General features: G+C 44.4%; 1 protein-coding gene across 1 annotated transcript in view; it reads left to right on the top strand.

Moving 5' to 3' along the window:
* Positions 1-5,687: 5,687 nt before the first annotated feature.
* PLXNC1 (plexin C1) overlaps positions 5,688-20,910 on the top strand; it is a 71,904-nt gene continuing 56,681 nt past the window's right edge. Inside the window, exons 1-4 of the mRNA XM_069773724.1 lie at positions 5,688-6,935; positions 17,056-17,178; positions 18,566-18,700; positions 20,723-20,823. Coding sequence (XP_069629825.1) covers positions 5,979-6,935; positions 17,056-17,178; positions 18,566-18,700; positions 20,723-20,823 — 1,316 coding nt within the window. The 5' untranslated portion in view covers positions 5,688-5,978. The remainder of the gene's footprint in view (positions 6,936-17,055; positions 17,179-18,565; positions 18,701-20,722; positions 20,824-20,910) is intronic.

Raw genomic sequence — 20,910 nt, 5'->3', positions numbered from 1 at the left:
TTTAGACAGCTTAAATAGCAAATATACTGACCCAACAGATTTTGTTTGAAATGGTTTAGCAAGCCTTTGGATGAAGATGTAAAGGTGCAAAGGGGAAAAATGAAAAGGAGTTTAGGACAGTTCCTTGATAGTTTTCCTTTTCTACTGGCACAGTTAGATGCAGCAGATTAAATTTGTCCTTGTTTTACTCAGGGCGTGTTTGTCTCGTCCTGAGGAACTGACTCGATGCAGAAGTTTCTATTTTGTATTTTGGCTCATCATACAGCGTTTGCCCTTTTCTCATTTGATCAAAATTGCTCTTGCTTCACACCTCGCTCTAGATCTTAGGCCCCTCCACTGCATGATCATTATCACTGGCTGAAGACACAGCCAGGTCAAGAGCTTGGGTCACTTTAAAAAGCATTTGAGTAAGACCAGGTACCACCTTTCCTGGCTAGTTTGATACAAGAATGAAGCACTAGAAGGAGCCTTGTAAGTCATAAAATCCTGCAGGTTTCCATGTCATATAACCCCACCATAAAGTCATGAAGTTCCACTCTAAAAGCATCTCCATACTCACTGCTCCTGTTAAAAATTTTTTCAAGGACCACATTCTGATAGTCAGAACCCATCCCTAAATTTCCAGCCCTGCTTAGTTGGAGGCTGAGTCTTTTGGTTATAACGTGCTGGTCCCATGACGGGAAGCATTAACCAGCATCCAGACCACTCTGCTAGGTCAGAGATGCTCAGGCATTGCATGTAGCTCCAGCATTTCATCAGAAGGGAGCATCTCCCCAAGCAAGTGCCTCAGACACATTAGTGGGACTCCAGCAAAGTAACATTTTCCCTGGAGCCCACAGACATATCGCTGGTGGCTACAGCTGACACCACCCCACACAGATCCCCAAGGAGTTACAACAGCATAGTCCTTGCTGGCTGTTATCAGCCTTCTCTCCAGATTTATCTACGCTCTGCTCTCTCTTATCTAAAAAGATATTGTCCCCTACCCCTCACCTGCCTCACATCCTTTCTCATATTCCGTGGTTCAACCTTTTCCCCTCAGTAATCCCCAGCATTATCCTCATAGTCTCTCCACATTCCCTCTTGTCACACTCACAAAGCTTTTCTTTTGCTCAAGCTTTGTCCACTACTGTCCAGTTGTACCATTCTGGTCCAGTGTGGTACAAGCCAGATGGCGCCATCCATGAACCCTACCAGTTGTGAAGGAAAAAGAAAAGGAGATTGATATTGTTCAACTCTCATTCCTCTTAGTTAATTCATGGAGACATTATTTTGCTGAATGCCACAGGATGAACTTTTATAATAAATAAAATAAAAAGAAAATACATCCTAGGTAAAATATAGCTGTTGATATGTATCAGCTCTGGAAGTTTAGATAAGCTGAGGATAAAACCCCATTATTTTCAGTTATGATGTTACCTGTACAGCATGTGTGCCTTCCTGTAATCCTGTGATTTTATTTCCCATGCATATAATGCCCTTACTGGTGTGGATTCCCAGAGCTTCCTTGAAAGGTAAGTCATTTTATTTCTTTCATAAACAGAGGAGACAAACGTGGGGTTCAGAGAGAGATTTGTCTTGTCCAATGTTATATAGGAATGCTGTGGCACAGATCAACTAAAGCCCAGGTTTCCTGCTTGTGTTTCTGATACAAAATCAACCTTCTCAGTGTCACTTTGGTTTAGATTATGAACATTTTTCAATGTAAAGATGAGCAAACTATATTTGTCCTTTGTGTATATTCCTCAGTTCCTTTTCTGTAACATCCCTACTGTATCTCAAAAATATCACATTTGAAAAGAAAGGAAACATAATGTGATTGAAAAAAATGTGGTTTACATACAAAATTGTGGTTTCCTGATTTCTTATCCAAAATTTTATAGCATTTATAATGGAGACAGGATTAAAACCTTCTTCCTTCGTTTCTTCCTCCCTCCCTCCCTTCTTTCCTTCTTTCCCACTCCCTCTCACAATACAGAAAGTATAAGTACCTGTCAATATTTTAATATAGGCAAATATGTGACTAGTACATTCACGAATTCAGGTCAATGTCCTCTTCCTTCAGTTGCATTGTTTGCAGAGCTTTCACAGTTAATTGCTCATTTTTCGCAATAGCAACTGGAATTTCCTCTCAAGGGTCACAAAGGTGCCTGTTCTTGAATCTGCCATTTCCTCATTGTGAAGACCACCGAGAAAAATGTAGAAGGGTCAGTAATTTCTAGATTAAACAATGCATAGAGACAAAACTGGAAAGCAGAACTAAAATCCAAATCTGTAAACTCAGTTTCAGTATTCAAAAGCACTTACTCTGTCACGAAAGGAATCCTTCTCAGCAAAGCCTTTTGAAAAACTGCCCAGCATTTCCTTTTTATTTTGTTAACATTTAGTTACAGTACAAAATTGACTTAAATATATAATGAGAAAATCAGTTATTTCAAGTACACTGAGGATAAAATGCATGTTAACATTAATGCTACATATTATTACTTTGTAAACAGAAGGTTATTTACCTTTGAAGAAAAAACATTTCAGAACCAAGCTAAGGTAACCACATGCACTAAATAAACAAATCAAATCAAACCTTAATTGGGCTTGGAGCTTCAAAACAGGGAAAATAATGAAGTTAAGCTAAATAAATTAAACATAAAAATAAATCTCATTTATGGAGTAATATTTTGTCAGATTCTCTGTGGAGTCATAAATTCAGAGAAATTTAGCATGCAGATGAGAAATAAGGAGGAGGGAAGCAGGCAGATGAACTGTAGTGGGAAAGCAATCATAAGTTAATTCAGGATGTGTTCTGCCTAACACTGATGATGATCTAAATGAGAGCTCTTTAAATTGTACGTTTAGAACCAAGTCCTGGTGTGATACACATTCTAACTTCAGATCTCATACGCCCCACTGAAATATATAAAGCTTGCTTAGGATAGCCAAGGAAGCTCAATTTGGTTCCTCGGCTTTTCAGAAATTTTGGTTGGAGTGCCAGAGTTAGGCAGCACCAATGCCTTGTAAAGTCTAACATTAACAGACAGACTCCCTTGTTTGCCCTTCCTTCAGTGCCTGAAAAATAAAACACAGTGCAACAATAGGATAAAACCACCAACTATGGAACTGTCAGCCAAGAAAATACAGCAAGACGATTTGCCGTTGTCTGCTTACTTTTACTAAAAGTATCATAGAATGGTTTGGGTTGGAAGGGACCTTTGAAGATCATCTAGTTCCAACATGAACACCAGTTCATGTTGGAATCAGTTCAGTCATGAACTGATTGCAGTGTTTTCTGGTGTGCTGTATTAATAACAAATATTATACTCTGCAGCATTACAAAATAAACCTGTAGCCTCCCTTTCTATTTCCATAACATCAGTAGAAGCTCAACTCTTCCAGTATCCTGATGGGTATCTCTGGAAAGACGGGTTAGAGATAGGAGCTCCAATGTACTTCAGGGGCTTTGAAAGGAATTGAGAATACTTTGCTGCTTCAAGAACTGGACTGCTCACGACCATGCACTAATTCTCAGTGCAAAGCTCTCAGAAGCACATGCAAAATTAGACGTTGCAAGATGAGGCTCTGGTCCAAGCTACTGCTTCCCTGGGAAGAGGGAGGAAAGAACAGAAACAGAAAAATGACGCAGGAAGGGAAGAGTCTGCAGAATTGGGCTCTGATGGCTGTCCCTGGGACAGGTGGGGTGCAACCTCTTATTCTATCCTATCCTACCCCATCCCATCCCATCCCATTGTGGTAGTACCTGCTACCCCACACAACTAGACCGTTTTCTTGTGACAGCAGCTGTACGCAGTCCAGACTTCCCCGGTCCTAGAATAAGCAAAATTTGAAGCAGAACACTGCTGTTTTGGCAGTCAGAGAAGTCTGCAGCCTTACGATCTGTCACTGTTTTCTAAGATTAGAATAAGCCTGGCCTCAGCCATTTAACCAAATCAGTTATCTGGTGAAGTACACGTGGCTTATTTTAGACATAAAGCCTGAGAAACAGGCCATTTGGTCAGTCCTGAAAGCCAACAAATGCAGAGGTCAGTGATTTTGCAGAGGGATGTCTGCAGAAGGAGACCTATTGCTGGATATGCTCTGTGGCCAGGACCAAACATCTCTTGCAGATAGGAGGTTGGTGTGCTTTCCTGGTTAGCCTCATGGGTTGTGAGCAAGACATAGATCACTGAGAGCTTTATATTTACACTGAAAAGCAACTGGAAGGGAAGGCAGTGTATAATGCACCCCAGCGTGACATGTTCAGCCTCCTTTGCAAGGCTGTATAAATTGCACTTCTGTACACAATCTATTTTGGTGATATTGGCATGAGGATTTACTTTGCTTACGTGTTGACTAGAAGTTCAGTCCTTCACGGGGAGCTGCAGGCAGTGTTTGTTAGTATGTAGAGCATCTCTTTGCATCTGTCGAGAAGAAAAATTGCACAATGATTCTGTTCCGCATCCTCTGCTACATTTGCAGATTTTGGACTCATTTTGGAGTCAGTGTACAAGAGAGAAGCCCATGAGTTGTGGAGGGCTCTGAATTTCACAGTAATACTTGTCCTAGAGGCTGATTGTTGCAAGATGGTCAAATATTTTTGCTGACCAGAGCAACATCAATTCTTGCACAGTAACTGCTGCTGGGTACAGCAATGGAGAATGATAATAAAAATTTGCTATACTGCGTCTCACATCCTACTTGAAAATGTTGCGCTTGACTCATTTATATAGAGGTTACTTTTGTTCTGTTTTTTACAGTTCCACTTATTCCGGCTGTAAAGCTACTTTAAGATAAAAGCAGTGTAAATGGAGGGTCAGATGGCCTCTCGGTTTTGAACATCACGTCCTCTTCTCAGTAAGAGCGGTGATGGGCCCTATGCCCATCCTCACCCGGAGTTTCCAGAGACACCCAAGAGAGAACACTAAAATGCACCTTTGCTACCTTTCACGAACCCACCGTGCATTTAAAATTCAGCAAAACGACAATCTACCGTTAGCTGAGCATGCAGGCTCTACTTCTCACTCCCTTGAGCCCCTACCAGCAACGACCCAGCGGGAAAGACAGTAAATCAGCTGCGCCATTCAAGGAGGCCCGTCCTGTCCATGGGCGTCCATCTCGCAGCAGCAGCACAGCTGGAGAGGGCAGGGGCTTTTTGTCCGCCCTGCTGAACCGGGGGGGGGGAGAATAAACCCAGCGCCTTTGTTCTACCTCAGGCTAAGACCCCCGAGGTTTCCAACTGGAGATCTGACACCTCAACCTTCCCGCTCACGGCGGCAGCCACCGACTGGCCTGCGGGGCTGGCGGGAGGGTGACGCCGAGTGTTTTAAAGCCGGGTTTCCACGCTCGCCGAGGCCCAGCAACACCTGACCCGGCGCCCACGCCCCGCACCCACCCGCGGACCCTTCCACAGGCCTAACCCCCCCCCCCTTCCTCACCGGGCTTAGCGCCTTCACCCCCGCCCGCGCTGCCCCCGGGTGCCCCGGAGGGGTCCGTTCCCCCCCCAGTCAGTGACGGGGCGCTGCGGGGGGGGACCGCTGCCCCGGCGGGGCGGCCCGCCTGAGGCGAGGCGAGGCGAGGCGAGGCGGGTCTCTCCCCCCCGCTCCGCGTCCCGCCAAGCCGCGGCGAAGGGGCCGCCCCCGGCCCAGCCCGGCGGCCGAGGTGGGCTCCCGAGGCGGGGCGGAGGGGGAGCGGCGGCGCACGGCGGCGAGGTGGCTCGGCACGGCAGCCCTCCCGGAGGAGCCCGGCCCACCTCTCCTATAAAGGCACCCCCCTCCTCCCCGCCCCGAAAGAGGAACTCCCCGCCCGCGCCTAGCCCGGCCGCGGCGGAGGAGGAGGGAGAAGCGGCGGCAGCGGCAGCCCGCCTGGTCGTTCTCCCCCCCCCTCACACCGGCTCCGCTCCGCGCAGCATGGCGCAGCAGCGCCCGCCGCCCGCTACCGCCGCCGCCGCCGCCTGAGGCGCCCCGCCGAGCCGAGCCCAGCCCGCGCCCATGGCGGCGGCGGCGCCGCCGCCCGCCCTCAGCTGGGCGCTGCCCCTGCTGGCGGCGCTGGCGGGCGCCGGCGGCCCCCAGAGCTTCGAGTTACCGGGGGCCCCCATCGACAACATCGAGGTGAGCGGCGGCGGCGTGCTGGTGGCGGGCGGCAGCTGCCTCTACGAGCTGCGGCCCGGGCTGCAGCCCAACCGACGCGTGGTGCCGGCGGCGGAGGGGCAGGGCTGCGGGGAGCCCCCCGGGGTGCGAAGCAACCTGCTGCTGCCCTACGAAGAAGCCCGAGGGAAGGGGGTCCTGCTGGCCGGCTGGACCCAGAAGGAAGGGACCTGCGAGGTGTGGGAGCAGCCGGCCTACCGGCAGCGCTTGAACCGCAGCGAGGTGGTCAGCTGCCTGCCCGACGGCTCCACCGCCGGCGTCGTCTTCCAGCTGGCCGGCGCCTGGTACCTGGCCGTGGCGGCCACCTACTCGGCCAGACCCTACAGGCTTCGGATGGGCTGCGAGCCCTCCGAGTCGGACGAGGCGACCGTCATCACGGTGCGCAGCATGGACAACCTGGAGTCCAAGGAGGAGCTGGGCATCATCAAGCGCAAGGAGGAGCCTTTGCACTTCGTCGACGCGCTCCAGTGGGGGGATCACCTCTTCTTTCCCTACTACGGGTTGAAGGCCAAGTTTGGCAACGGCACGGAGCTGCCCAGCATGGCCGTCCTGCAGCAGCTGTCCCCCTCGGACGGTGGCCTTACTTTGCGAGGGCACGTGTATTTGGACTGCGGGTGCAGGAGCCTCATCGTTTCCTCCAGCCTCGTCCGCCGGGGTGAGCAGGGCTGGTGGGTGGGCGTTTTCCACCACAGCCACAACATCACGGCCTGGAACACCACCGCCGTCTGCATCTTCGGGATGGAGGAGATGAAGAAGCAAGCCTGCGGGTCCACGCACTTCGTCATGAACGGCCAGAACTGCGTAAGTCCGGGCATCGTTTTGCTAAGCTTTCGCCCTGCACGCCATTCTTGACACTGTTGTTGTTGTTGTGGCTGGTGTCGCTGTGCATGACTCGTGGGGTGTCCCTGGCCTGAAAGCACCTGAAGTTCACAGAGAACTTCAGAGCTGTGCCAGGCTTTGCGCACCAGCCCTGGCTCCATCAGCCCTAGTGGTTTCTCCAGCACTTTCTGTTTCTAAAAAGCTGATCCCTTACCAGATCCTGGAGCGTCCTTCCCGCCTACCTCTCGGGGAAGACGCGTCTGAGGGAACACTTGAGGGCATCCTGGGTCAACCCTGAGTCTAGGGCTCCTCACTCAGTGCGCCCTTTATCTGCCAAGGATTAGTCATACTTCACTGTATTTTCCGTACAGCCTAGATAAAACATCTCCTACCTTATTCTGTGCATTCACATCTCATGTCATTGCAGCTACATCAGAAATGAAAAAAAGCCCATCAAATTGACTCCTGTGCACTGGGCTGTGTGCGTTGTTATCCCCGTTGCTCACTAGTTATTTATGGTTGCTTGTTCAGTGGTAGGTGTTTCCCAAACCTGCCAGGATTGGCCTTGCACAAGAGGGCTCACAGCAGCCCCCCCCCAAACCCGTATGCACAGCAGACGGCAATAGGTGATAAGTCTTCGTCCTTGCAGTGGTTACATTTTCACAGGCAGTGGTATCCCATGGAGATGTCCTGGTCACCTACTTCTGTAACACTCTCTCTTCAGCTCCTTCCTCTTCTTGTGGGTGAGCTGGGCACATGGAGGACAGGATGGGCAAGGCTGCCGGCTTTGCTGTGACCTCGGTAGCTAGTAAAGAAATGAACTAAAAATGAAATTCAAGAAGCTAAAAATGTAATTCAGGTGAAGAAGGTGCTTTTGCAAGGCCTGTCCGTGCTTTTAAGTCACACTCAGAAGTCTTTTCAGAGCTGTGGCAAAAGGAACAACATGAAAAGTATCAGGGAGAACCGTAGGGGATCAAACAAGCCATCATAAAGCAAGCCCTGGGCTTTTGCAGTTCCCCCACCATCCAGGGACTTTGCAGCTTAACCCCTGAATCCTTGCTATGTTATGATGGGAGTTTGTTGGAAACTTCTTGAAAGAATTGTGGTAGATTTACTGTTGCTCCTTGGCTTCCCAAATCTAGCCCATAGCAGAGCACAGTGTCGAGATGCTTCCAAATACAAACTACCGGAGGGCATGTGTGATTCAGTCTGCTCATCTCCCTACTGAGTTGCGAGTCTATTGCCAGTGTTAGAGGACGTAGTTATGAATGAGAACCCCATATGTGGGTGAAACAACTGTGCTGAAGTAAATAGTGAAACTCTTGCAACGGAGCCTGAGCCAATCCTTTGATTTCCAGTGCCAGTTTATAGCTTACTGCATGATTTCTGTGCTCTCACAAGGGAAACTTGCTGAATGAATTTGAAGTCTCATCCTCATCCCAAAATACCCATAGTTGGATTTTTAATTTGTATTCTTTGTTCCTAATTACTCATGGAGTTTCTTTGCGAGGTGCTTTCTGAGCCTGCAAAACAAAAAAAAAAAACCAAAAAAAAAAAAAGGGAAGAAATTTCCCTGGGCAGCAGATCCTTTATAAACACTTTCCAAAGCCCCATGCTAGAAATTGCAGAAGAGTCTCATGGATTTCATAGAGTAACATAATGCAGGTAAGGTGAGGCAGGTATTCCTTTCTGACAGTGTTCCTCTCAATCCCCTGTCCCCATTGCTTCCCAGTGCCTCAACATTAAAAATCAATGATCCACTTGTTTAAAGATTGGTCTGATTCAGATCAGATTCCTGTGACTGCAAAGTTACTTTCGTGTCCCAAAAGGCTCATCCCTCCTGGAAAAGTAGATTATATTTGCGTACTATGCTGAAGAATCCCAACTTTAAAAATGATTAAAAGGATTGTTTGTTTAACATTGTCCTTAACTATGGTGATGTCATTAATCATGATATTTTGGCATGATAATAAATACAGTTTACCACTGACAGGGAAGTGGTATTTTAATATTTTGTGAGATAGCAGGACATCTGGGTGTTGTGTCGTAATACGACCTATAACATTACATGGCTAATTAGGCTCCCTTTTTAAGCTAATTCTATGTGCTTATGGTGTATAAACATAGAAATAAATTCATGTAGTTCAGCTTTAATTTGTTTGTTATACTACAGAAGGTTAGGCTACGCTATTGCAGAGTAAGTTTGGAGATGACAGGCCCATATGCTACTGCTTCTGGGTTGTTTTAGACCAGATCCTTCTACTGTCTCTCACCAAATCATGGGAGTCCCTGCAAATGTGGAATATGCTCTTCTTGGACTCAGAAGCATGTGGGCTTCGCAAGTGGCAGGAAGATGGTGTGCAGAACGTCCATCAGCGTGCAGCTTGTAGGAGAAGTGTGTGCAATAGCTAGCAGTGGCTCTGGCCAGAAAGGAGCGCCTTGTAGCCCGGAGCTGTTACGAGTTTATTGTAGCACGATAAGTATGAATGGCAGCAAGTAACAGTACTTATGTGTGCTTTAAAGTCCAGTCTTTTAAAGATAGTGTTGGTGCTGAGCAAATGAATGTGTTGCAGCATTGTGATTGCCTGGAGTGCAAGACCTGTACAGTGTTTGTGGTGGGTGGACCATGCTGAATGTCAGAGTCACTTTTGCATTGCAGATGCAATGTGTTGTAGGGTGCTGCGGGTCTCAGTCATCTTTGCTGGGTACGCTTGAATTCTGGAGTTCAGGCGTGATGTGATGAGGTGCACGGATCACGGACACGGACTGTCAGTTTATGTAGGAATGAAAATACAATATTTTTTTTTTCACTGCAGGAATACAGTTTATAGTTAGAGTATGTTAGGGAGTAGTGGCAGTTTGTTTTCTTTCTGATCTTGTCATTCTTCAGATTTCTGTAATTATTCTGATTACTTTCAGGCAAGACATCCTCTTACCTGTCTGCACTCAAACAGTTGCTTGTATTTGCACTGTATCGGCACTGTGCTTCTCAATAGTACACTGCAAGGGGGACTTAGCCCGAGGTATTTCTGGTCCTGAGATCCCTGCTATGGTACTGCTGCATGTTCTACTCTAAGCTCATTCGTGTAAGGTACTGAGCTTTCTGGCCCTAACCCAGTAAGGCACTTAAGGGCATATTTAACATTAGGCATATAAGTAGTTCCATCATCTTCATGCCCATGCATTTAAAGTTAAGCATGAACTTGAGTACTTCACTGGATTGGAACCAAATTGCTCCGCATGCTGTAGGAACTCATTGTAGGTGTGTAATCTCTTTAGCTTCGCATTGCTACTTAGGCCAAAGTTGACATTTGCATTAAGTTTTAATGCTGGATTTGAGTCTGTCATTGAAAATTAGTAATTTTTAATATCTTTGCTTACCAACTTTATAAAAAAATATGACTGCTACAAATTCTGTGGAATTGCTGGTTATGAGAACTAGCTAATTCTGGTTTTGTTTTGTGCAGTAGTGTGCACAAAGCGTTTTGTCCTAGTTGGATGTGTTTAATCTGGACATATATAATGCTGGATTCCCAGAGACAAGATCCCTAGCTAGCAAGAGGCAAGTGGTGTCTTAGATGAAACTACTCTGAAATCATTTTGCAGTTTTGTGTTCAGCTTGTTTTCCTCTGATCCACACATCTCTTAGTTTTGATTTATGTCTACTTATATGCACTGTTGAGGTGTATGTGTTAATGGACTAGCTAATGTAACTTGCATGTATGTAAGCGCATCTTCTTCACAATTTCCTTAGTTAATAGCTGTGAATTTGCCAAATCTTGTTCTCCTTTTCTTTTCAGAAACCAGACTGCTAGTATTTCATCTGATGTTTGACAGATTTCTAGAGTTAATGTTTCTCAAATGAATATTCCTGTCTGGTTACAATGAATTTTCAGTTCATCCCTGTTTGGTGTGAGAAGTAAGCCATAGGAGACTTGTAAACTCTCACATTGTCAGTAAGAAGAAGAGTTACTTTTAGTCATCTGGCTTCACCAGGTGTTCTTAGCAGAAACTTTGGAGAGCCTAGGGGCTCTTGAACAGAGGATTCACTTGCTTGGGATCACAGAATTGTTTAAGTTGGAAGGAACCTCAGTGGAGGTCTCTAGTCCAGCCCCCTGCTCACAGCAGGGTCAGCTCTGAGATCAAATAAGGTTGCTCTGGGCTCTGTCCTGTCAGATCTTGAAACCTCCAGGGCTGCGGACTGCACAACTTCTCTGGACAACCTGTTCTGCTTAATTGTCCTCATAGTGATGTTTTTTTAATCTTCCGTCCACTAGAAACCTCCCCTATTTCAGTCTGTGTCATCCCTTGTTGTCACGCATACACCTCAGTCAAGAGCCTGGCTCTGTTTCTCTGGTCCCTCTGAAATTGTCTCTTCCGTAGGCTGAACCAGCCCAGTTCCCTCAGCTTTTCCTCATAGGACAGGGGCTCTGGGCTCTGACCATCACAGTGGCCCACTGCTGAACTCACTCTGATTTATCAAGATCAATGCTGTACTGAGGGTCCCAGAGCTGAGTGCAGTATCCTGGACACGATTGAACATGTGCCAGGTAAAAAAGAATTAATCACTTTCCTCACTTGATCTGGCTATGCTCCTGTCGATACAGCCCAAGATGCTGTTAACCTTCACTGCTGCCTGGATACACTGTTTAGCCTACTGCCCTCCAGGACCCTTGTGTCCTTTTCAGCAGAGTTGCTCCCCAGTCTGTACAGGGGGTTAGTCCATCCCAGGTGCAGGACTTTGCATTTGTCCTTGCTGAGTTTCTTGGGGTTCCTGTTGGCCCATTTCTACAGCCTATCTAGGTCCCTCAGAATGGCAGCCCTGCACTCAATCATGACAACTCATTTTGTTGTCATCTGCAAGCTTAACCCAGAAGCTTTCAGTGTCTTCCTCCAGGTCACTGATACTGAGCAGGACATGTCCCAGGACAGGTTCCTTGAGGAGCTCCACCTGTAAGCAGTGTCTAGGTAGAATAAAAACCATTAACCAATATCCTTTGAGCCTGATGATCCATCCAGTTTTTCCACCCAGCCAGTAGTCCCACTGTCTGAATTGTAACATCTCAACTTGGGTACAAGGATGCTGTGAGAAATGGTGCCAAGAGCCTTGCTAAAGTCAATGACATGCGCTGTTCTCCCCTCCTCCACAAACCGAGTCATTTCGTCACAGGAGGCAATCAGGTTGGTTAGGCATGATTTATCTTTGGTGAATCTGTGCTGGCTTTTCCCAGTCATTTTCTTCTTCTTGTGCCTAGAAATGGCTTCCAAGAGGATTTGCTCCATGATTTTCCCAGGGAAAAAGTGAGACTGACCAATGTGTAGTTCCCCAGGTCATTCTTCTTGACTTTTTTTGAAGATGGGTGCAGTATTTGCCTTAATTCAGTTGTTGGAGACTTCCCTTGATCTCTACAACTTTTGAAATATGAGAGAATGGCCTAGCAGTGTCATCAGACAGTCTCTCAGCATCTTCCTACAGATCCCATCTTGTTCCCCTGGGACTTCTATAAGCTGAGATTTCTTAAGGGATCCCTGGCTTAATCCTCTTCCAGTACTGGTAGTTCCTTTCCTTCTTGAACTCTGTAGATACAAAGGACCACAAGACCTTGCTGGCGAATTCAGAGCCTTATCTGCATCCACTGTCAGTAAATCACCTGACTTATTCAGCAGCTGGTGCACACTTTCATTGTTTATTCTTTTATTGCTCATGTGGTAGTAGAAGCTCTTCTCATTGCCCGTAACATCCCTTGCCAGTTTCAACACCAGGTGAGCTTGGACTTTCCTGACACCATCCCTACATGTCCAGGCAGTTCCTCTGTAGCTGCTTGTTTCTGCTTCCACCTCCTCTTCCTGCTTCCACTTCCTCTATACTGTTTTTCTGCATTGTCGTTCAATCATGACTTCCCTGCTTAGCTAGGGGCCATCTCCTGATACGTCTGCCTGTTCTCCTGAGTTTTGTGCTTGGAGGAGGTTGTCCTGAAGGACCTACTAGCTTTCCTGACCTCCATTTCCCTTCAAAGCTGCCTGTCAGGGGATCCCAATAACTAGTTCCTTGAAGAAGCTGAAGCTTGGTCTCTGGCTCTGTACTCTGCTGTTCTTTCCTCACCACCCTCAGGATCCTGAAATCGGTTATTTCATAGTTACTACGGTGAAGGCTGCCGTTGATTATCACATCTCCAAGTCAGTTCTTCCTTGTTTGTGAGTAGCAAATCCAGAAGAGTATCATGCTTCACTGACCCCATAGGGTTAACAAAGCCTGGGGTCCCATCTCCTTCACTTTGCCCAGAGAGCTCTGTAGTCCTGACCTGCACTGGGCAATGTCTTTGGTGTCCACATGGATGTGCAACAATGGGTAGTGGTACAAGTAATGGAAAATCATTGGCAGTCTCTCTGCAATGTAATGGATCGGGGCCCCTGAAAAAAAGAAACCTGTTGTAATAGCATGACGGTTTAGCAGTTGTGTGCCTTCATCCTTTGCAGGAGGGAATCTCCAACCACGGTCACCCACCACTTCCTCTTGCCTTCTGCTAATGCTCTGTTCAAGGTCAGTTGGTTTCAAAGCCTTCTGTAATGGAGCTTGTGCTCCCTCATTGCTATTAGGACACTTTATCAATTCTGTAAACTCAGATCCAAGGGCGGAGAAGGAGTGTTTTTGCTGCTGCAAGAAGTCACGAATTTCTAGCCTCCCCCATCTCAGGAGTCCTCATCACCCCCTTGCTCAAGCATAGCTCCTGACTGCCCCTCCTGCCTTGCATCCTGAGGCTCAGGACCTTGCCTCTGCAAGGTCTCTGTGAAGACCCTCTGATTTCCTGGTCATCCTCCCTGATTTTTTGCAGTCTGCTCGCCTGGGATGGTTTGTCCACCTAGCGTTGCTATGCAGTGCAACAAATTAAAAAAAAAAAACAACTCATGAAAATAAAATTTTGGAACAGTTCATCTCCTCGTTCCTTAGCCCTGATAAAAGCTCGCTGCATGAACCAATATTTAAGTCTGTTACCCTCTGATATAATAAAAATTGATACAGGAAGTTGAAGGGTGATGAAGTTAAGAAAGAAGACTGAGGTTTCAGAAGTATTTTCCCCTCTAGGAAAAACATCTATGTATTGTTCCAGTGTTGACTGTTGCTATACACTATTCACAAGTCTTGTGTCCTTTTGTATAGCTGCATCTGTTCATTCACTCTGATGCTCAAACCCTTTATTTTTACTTTTTGGCCAGCTGCAATATGTTGAGTGCTGCGTGAGCTAAAAATGCTGCTCTTCCCTCTGAGGCACGCAATGTAGAATAATCAGGAAGAAATCAAGACCAAAAGTAGCAGTGTGAATATGGCTGATGCAGCTGGAATCGTATGGTGATAAATCTGAAAATGAGATGCAAAATAGAAAATTAGTATAAATACCTTTCATGCCAGTAACCAAACAGCATAGGGAGGTGAACTTAAAAGCAAAATACAGGTTAATTCAGGAGATCCCTAGGCTTACCTGTGCATGTGAAAATTTTGGGAGACTATAGAATAGAACAGAGGGTGGAACTGAAGAATTAAAAAAAAGAAAGGTTTTCTAGAGCAGCATTGTCTTCTCTTTTGCTTTTCTTATTTTTGTATGAGCCCAAAAATGTTACAGGATCAACAGATAGATCATGGTGGAGATGACTGACTCTTCAAGTGTAAAGGAAGCTTAGACTCTAAATGCATTTTAAGGATGGATTTAGCTGTGAAAGAAGAAGCTTGGGAAGGCCCTACAGTGCTGTAACCCCATTAGTCACAGTGGAAGAGGTAAAAGGGCTTGTTAAAAAAATAAATGCACATGGATAAGGGGTGACAGAAGGGTGAAAGCAGCAGCTGCACCCTGGAGGGAATGGGCAAGCTGGAGAAATAGGTTGTAAAAGAGAGAAGGCAATTTTTGTTGTGACTGCCCACCCTCTAAATTTCCCCTCTTCTTATCTGTATTAGCTCAATGTCATATTGACCCTCCCTCTAGCAAACAGAATGAGGGGAGGAGGCTTCCACACTTGTCAGTATTCGTTCTTCAGTCAGATGAGGAGGATGCACTGATATGACACTAGTTATTTTACTAGTATGTGGGTCAAAATAAAATCTGGCAGCAAAGCTTTTCAGAGGCTGGGTGAGTCCTCCCCTCTTCTGTGATCTTATTGTACAGAGTCTGCGAGGTGGTTTGTTTTCCTTACGCTACTGTACGGTGCACTGCAGAAAAAAAAATTCTAATTCTGATGAAAATCAAAGCCTGGAAGCTTCACCTCCTTACTCCTTTGTGCTGGAGTTTGTTACCCTCTGATCTAATAAAAAAGTGAGTTAACTTTTTCCACCTTAAAATGCTTGCAATCACTTTTTTCCCCCCATATCTAAAACAGATCTCCATGGTACTGGAGTCTCATGCCTAAGTAGGTTTTACTGAAGTTCTGTGCAAGTACATGACAGTTCCTGTGTCGTCTTCCTGCTGCATGAAAAAAAATAGTATCTTTAAATATGAAAGTTAATCAAGTCGTCTTTTACTCCAAGTAGCTGTTCTTGCAGGCTAATTAAAATAATTCAGATGACTGAAAAAGATTTTAATTGATTTAGGATTGCAGTTCAGAAAAAAAATATTTCTGTGTGGAAAGACTTTTTGGGGTTAAGCCAGAATCCTAGCATGCAAGAGTTGAATTCAGCTGTTACTGTGTTATGGATTTGCTTCATAACTTTGAGAAATGCCTCCACCTTTCTGCAAAATGTCAGTTTTAATGGTCCACTCTCACACTTTGACTTGTGCATTAAAGTGAAATAGGTTCTCGCGTTCAGAGGGTTTCTGTAGGTTTAGGAATCCGTCCTTGAGGCTGAGATGCTGGGCTTTGTAAGCTTGTTCCTAAGGACATGGCCCTATGTGAGCTCTTCCTCCCACGTCCCCATGCCTGCTGTGCCCTAGTGCCAGCACTGGCATCTGTGCAACCACATGTTCATGTGATGAGGAGAATGACTCAAATGAAAATTTAGGTAGGTAGATTTACAGACCATTTTCTAGGCACATCGTTTCCTTAACCAAGCTCACTGGAAAGCATTATACTAATAGAAGGGAAGGAGACGTAGAGCTTGGCTGGGGTTGGACCCATTTGGAGAGCAGGTGGCATCACACCTTTGGCAGCATCTGCCATGGAGATTGACTTAAAGCAATTACAGGACTGCAAAACTGAGATACTGCTTGGTAGGAAGATAACTGGGCTTGTAGGGAGTCTGGGCAGAGACCACCTTTCACCTGGTGAATAACCTTATTCTCGCACATCAGGGCTTACTTTCAGCACTTGGTCATCTACAGTCGGGATTATTTGGTTTGGTTTTTCCTTCGACAAGATATTGAGATTTCCTGCATGATGTTTTCTTTCATGAGCTGCTTACACGTGTTTGTCACTTAACTTCCTCCAGCTTGGACAGAGAATTGTAGGTAACATTGATTTTAAAGTTCACGCAGGTTCTCCCTGACATGAACTTTATGCTGCTTTATCTCAGTTTTATATTTATGTAATACGCAAGTCTCAACTTCCTTTAGTGTAAAGCAGGAAACCAGAAAGGGGAGGATGAAGCTCCTCACTTTCTGACACACACACACACGCATGCAAAAAAAAAAAAAGAGTCCATGTGTTTGAAGTGCCTCCTTTCTCCAGAAGATTTGCATGCCTTTGAAAGTAGTTGCTGAGTATATCTGCAGCCTTCATGGTAGGTGCAGTCAGGTGATGGCAAAGCATGGCTTCATTGAGAACTGGCGGTTCAGAATAAGCCCAGGGCATTATGTTCCCAAAAAAGAAAAGTTCTGTTGCAAAGTAACTTGCTGCTTTTAGGCCAAGTCTGTTTCCCGCTGAGGTCAGTGATTTAGCTGCGGTAGATGTAATCTTTATCACAGATGTGACCAGTTGCCATGTATAAAAAAAAAAGTAGTTTCATGTGCCATTTCCAATGATATGTTGCTCTGAAATTGTGTCAGAATTAAAATGTTACCCAAAATATTGTCTAAAGTTGAGTTCTCTGACAATCTTTCCAGGGATTCTTCTTTTTCTTAATGTTTTGCAGTATAGGTGAATGATTTTGTAATAACCTTCTCTTATATCTGATTTTCAGGAGGCACCATCAATCAAGAAATTACCTACCTTGATTCACTCTGGATTAGTGGCTGTTTATGGCACAGTTGTTTTGAATCAGATAGTTCTCTTTTTGGGAACAGATGATGGACAGTTACTGAAGGTAAGACGAGTGTGGCAGTTCTTCCCTTCTCCATCAGCTGCTGCTGTGTTCAAGTGGGTAAATGTTTCCTGGTTTAGGCACTGTATTATAAACAGACATAACCTCCTGAATCTCTATTTCTTTTTTGTTTGTTTGTGAAGTAACTGCTGTATTGTTACTTGGAGAGCAAGATAACTTTCAAAAGTAATTATGTACCCTGCTTAAAATTCATGGAAACATTTCATTAAACTGCTAATGCCCACAGTATCAATTTATGGACTGTGGAGTTCTCAGTTACTCTGTCTTTTGTTTCCTACCTTGCTTTGATTTTCCAGTAGAAATATTAAATATTGTTAGATTTTGGAAGCGTATTTATTTGCTTGTTAGCTTATCTGTGTGATGTGAATAGCTGTCCGATAGAAAAGTCAGGATTCATTTTGCCTTAGGTTCTGAATAGTTGACCTACACTAACGTAAGTCAATCACCTGGAAGTGAAAGTCACCTTTTCTCATTACCAAACTTTTCAACCATCCAGTCAAATCTCTTTTATGCTTTAATTTTTTTCTGGGTTTTGCAAGAATGTGCATTTCCTGTCTACACTGAAAAGCATGACTCTCATTTTTTGTTTTTATTAAGCAAGCAGTTGGAGAGGAATATAGTAGAGAGCTTGAAAAGCCTTTACCCATTTGATTTCACTGTGCTTTTGATAATGAAAAATGAGCTTGAAGTCTTCCGTGTCTGCTTAGCACAGTGGAGAACATGAACATATCTCCCTTGTTTAATCATGTTTATGGAAACCCTTATATCAATGTTGGTATTCTTATTAACTTGCAAAATAAAGTTTCTGTGGTCTCCGGTTCTCTTGAATTCTGTGCCAAGGGTAGTGGGCAACTGTAGAGTTGGGCAAAGTAAGAAAAAGAAGTACCACCTCAGATGCATACTTACAGAAGCCACAAAGAAACTTCTGTCTGAAAGACAATTGTCAGTAACTTGCATAGGTTCGTTTTTACGTTATAGGTGTCTGGATGTTAATTTGTTTTCTGAAGGCTAATACTTTCTTCTCCATTCATAGGAGTACTTAACACATTATGACTTTGGGATATAGGCATCTCTTCCGTGTTGAGTTTCTGCTTCATTCAGGAACGTATTTGGTGGGAGGGACGTTTCATACACTAAACCAGTGCCAGATTCAGTGCAAAAAGTGTCTGGCCTGGATTTTGTTGAAATTCTGTTCTGGTGATCTTTTCCTCCATCTTTCTGCAGTGTGAGAGCCAGTGCAGTAGGTGAATTGAATCAGGGCTCAGTAAATCATCTCAGAAGCTCTGATGTTGCTGAAACTAGGCTTTTGTTTAAAATGCTGACTGATCAATAAATGGACTTGTGACTAACTTGATTTCATGTGTTTTAGGCTATTCTTAATGAGCATATGGAATCTAATTGCCCAGAGGTTTTATATGAAATTAAGGAAGAAACCCCCATTTTTCCCAAACTTCGACTTGATCCAGTAGATAATAACTACATCTATCTGTCTTCCGCCAATAAGGTAAGCACAATATTAAATAAAACAATAAGTTCATGTGAACTACTGCTTTAAGGATTTCTGCCACTTTGTAAGTGAAGCATCAGTTTGGGTCAGAGTTAGACCTTAAATATCCAAACTGCAGTTACCAACTTTACGTCTAATACCTAGTTATGTTGCCTAAGTTTGGGCTGCACTTCTGTAGAGCTCAGAAGAGCTTCCACTGTCATGGTGCTACCCACTGTCGCTATGATCTAGCAACACCCTTAATCCCATGCTTATTTTATGTCATTCTGTCGAGGGAGTCTTTCTCTTTTTCCTGGAGGCATCATGCAGAATCAAGCTTGGAGGTAGCAAACAAAACTTGTAGACTCTTTGGAGATGGAGTTCCTCTGAATTAGAAATCCAGGTATTGGTAGGCCAGGGTTTGCTAGTCAGTCATGGAGTTTCTAATGGAGAGAAAGCTCTTAATTTGAGAGGTGGATTTGAAGTTTTAGTTCTGCTGAAATAAATTATAAAATTCTCATTGTCTTCAGTTAGGCATAGACCTTAAAAACAAACCAAACCAAAAACACAGTCAGAAGTGATTAATGTGTATGCATAGCGAGGCCAAGGAGTTCAGCAATCACTGGGAACTACTGCATGTGAGCAAACGTGTCAGAGCTGCATGTCAAGCAGAGAGCAGCTCCCAGGAGCCGGTGCAGTTGTTGCAGCACATCCTGCAGCAGGGCTGCTGAGCATCAACTCAGCAAATTCGTTTGTCTTGCCAGCAGCAGGGAAGATGGCAGTGAAAACATAAGGGATGGCTGTGCATCTTAGCTGGACAGGATTTCACCCAGCACTTGATTACCTTCATTTACAATAAAATCACTTTTCCAGCAGTGAATATAGCATTTTAGCCTGCCATCTGAGAGAGTGAGTAAGTTAGTAGGAGAACTCCTGACTGATACGAACCATCTATCACAAATGCAGAAGGAATAAAAATTTCATTCAAAAGTATATGTAGATATTCAAAGAAAAGACTTGAATTTTCTTTAGCTTTGGTAAAAGAGCAAGTTCTTATAGAGGAACAACAGCTTTTAGGAATAAATGCTTCTCTCTGATCAGCTCTTGGAACTTAAATAAGGCTTCTACACTGTCTTTTTTAACTTGCTAATAGTCTGTGGTGTTGGCTGGTACTGAACCAATTATCTCACACACCTTCAGATAAATTGAATTTTACAAGATATGGCTGGAAAAAACAGTAAATACAGTTTTGCAGCAAGCCATGTATCCTTGTTCACAAAATGTAGGAACTTTTAATTCTTGCAAATTTGTAAAAAAATGGTTTGAATTAGGAATATTTTTCTTACTGAGATTATTAATTAACATTGTTATTAATAACATTATTTGTATTCAGTATTTGTAATCAGCTTTCTCTTTTTCTTTTTCCTTTCCTTTTCTGAAAATGGCTGGCTAGGATATTCGAGCTGAATGTACAAGTATAGCTACATACAATATAGCCACAATTATCTATATTTACTTATTGAAATGGCATTTTCATGCATGCTAAGTAGTTGCATGCGTTTGTTCTAGTGTGCACATGCAGTAACCTGACATGGTGATGCAAACACAGATGCATTTTGTTTTGCGCATGCATTTTTGGATGCAACTTCATCAATCATTTAAAAATCTTGGTTCTGATGAGAGGAAAATGGTGTTCTGCTAAGCAGAGCATTATTTGTAAAATATACCTCCTTTCTATTGTTATCTATAATTCACTATGCTAATCAGTCTTTCTTGCATTAATCTGTCTATGCTGGCCTTTGAGTAGTAGAACCAAATTGTCATTGTCAGAGGTGTTTCATCATCTGATGGCAAAATACAGCGTGTGTAAAATAGGCTGCATATTTCTATCCAAAGGTCTTCTGGCAGAGGGGAGTTCATAAGGAAACTTCCCCAAAGGGATTGTGCTTGGTTGCTCTCGGATTTTTAATGGTAACCCTCAATTTCCCTGATTACGGAGGTTCTTTTAATTCAGTATGTTATTGCATTCTTTGGTTTTAGGTGAGAAGAATACCAGTTGCAAATTGCGGTAGATATGTTTCCGAGCAAGAATGCTTATCTGCAAAGGATCCCTACTGTGGGTGGTGTTCTTTGAATGGAAGGTATTTTTTGGTATTTTAGACTTTCATATAAAAGCAATGCATTATTAGTCAGTGTACATTTTGACTGGCTTGGGGCTATTCAGCATC

The sequence above is a fragment of the Haliaeetus albicilla genome, chromosome 28, assembly GCF_947461875.1.
Source record: "Haliaeetus albicilla chromosome 28, bHalAlb1.1, whole genome shotgun sequence".
In the NCBI taxonomy this organism is placed as follows: Eukaryota; Metazoa; Chordata; class Aves; order Accipitriformes; family Accipitridae; genus Haliaeetus; species Haliaeetus albicilla.
The sequence above is the reverse complement of the archived record's forward strand: the minus strand, read 5'-3'. Positions and strand labels throughout refer to the sequence as shown.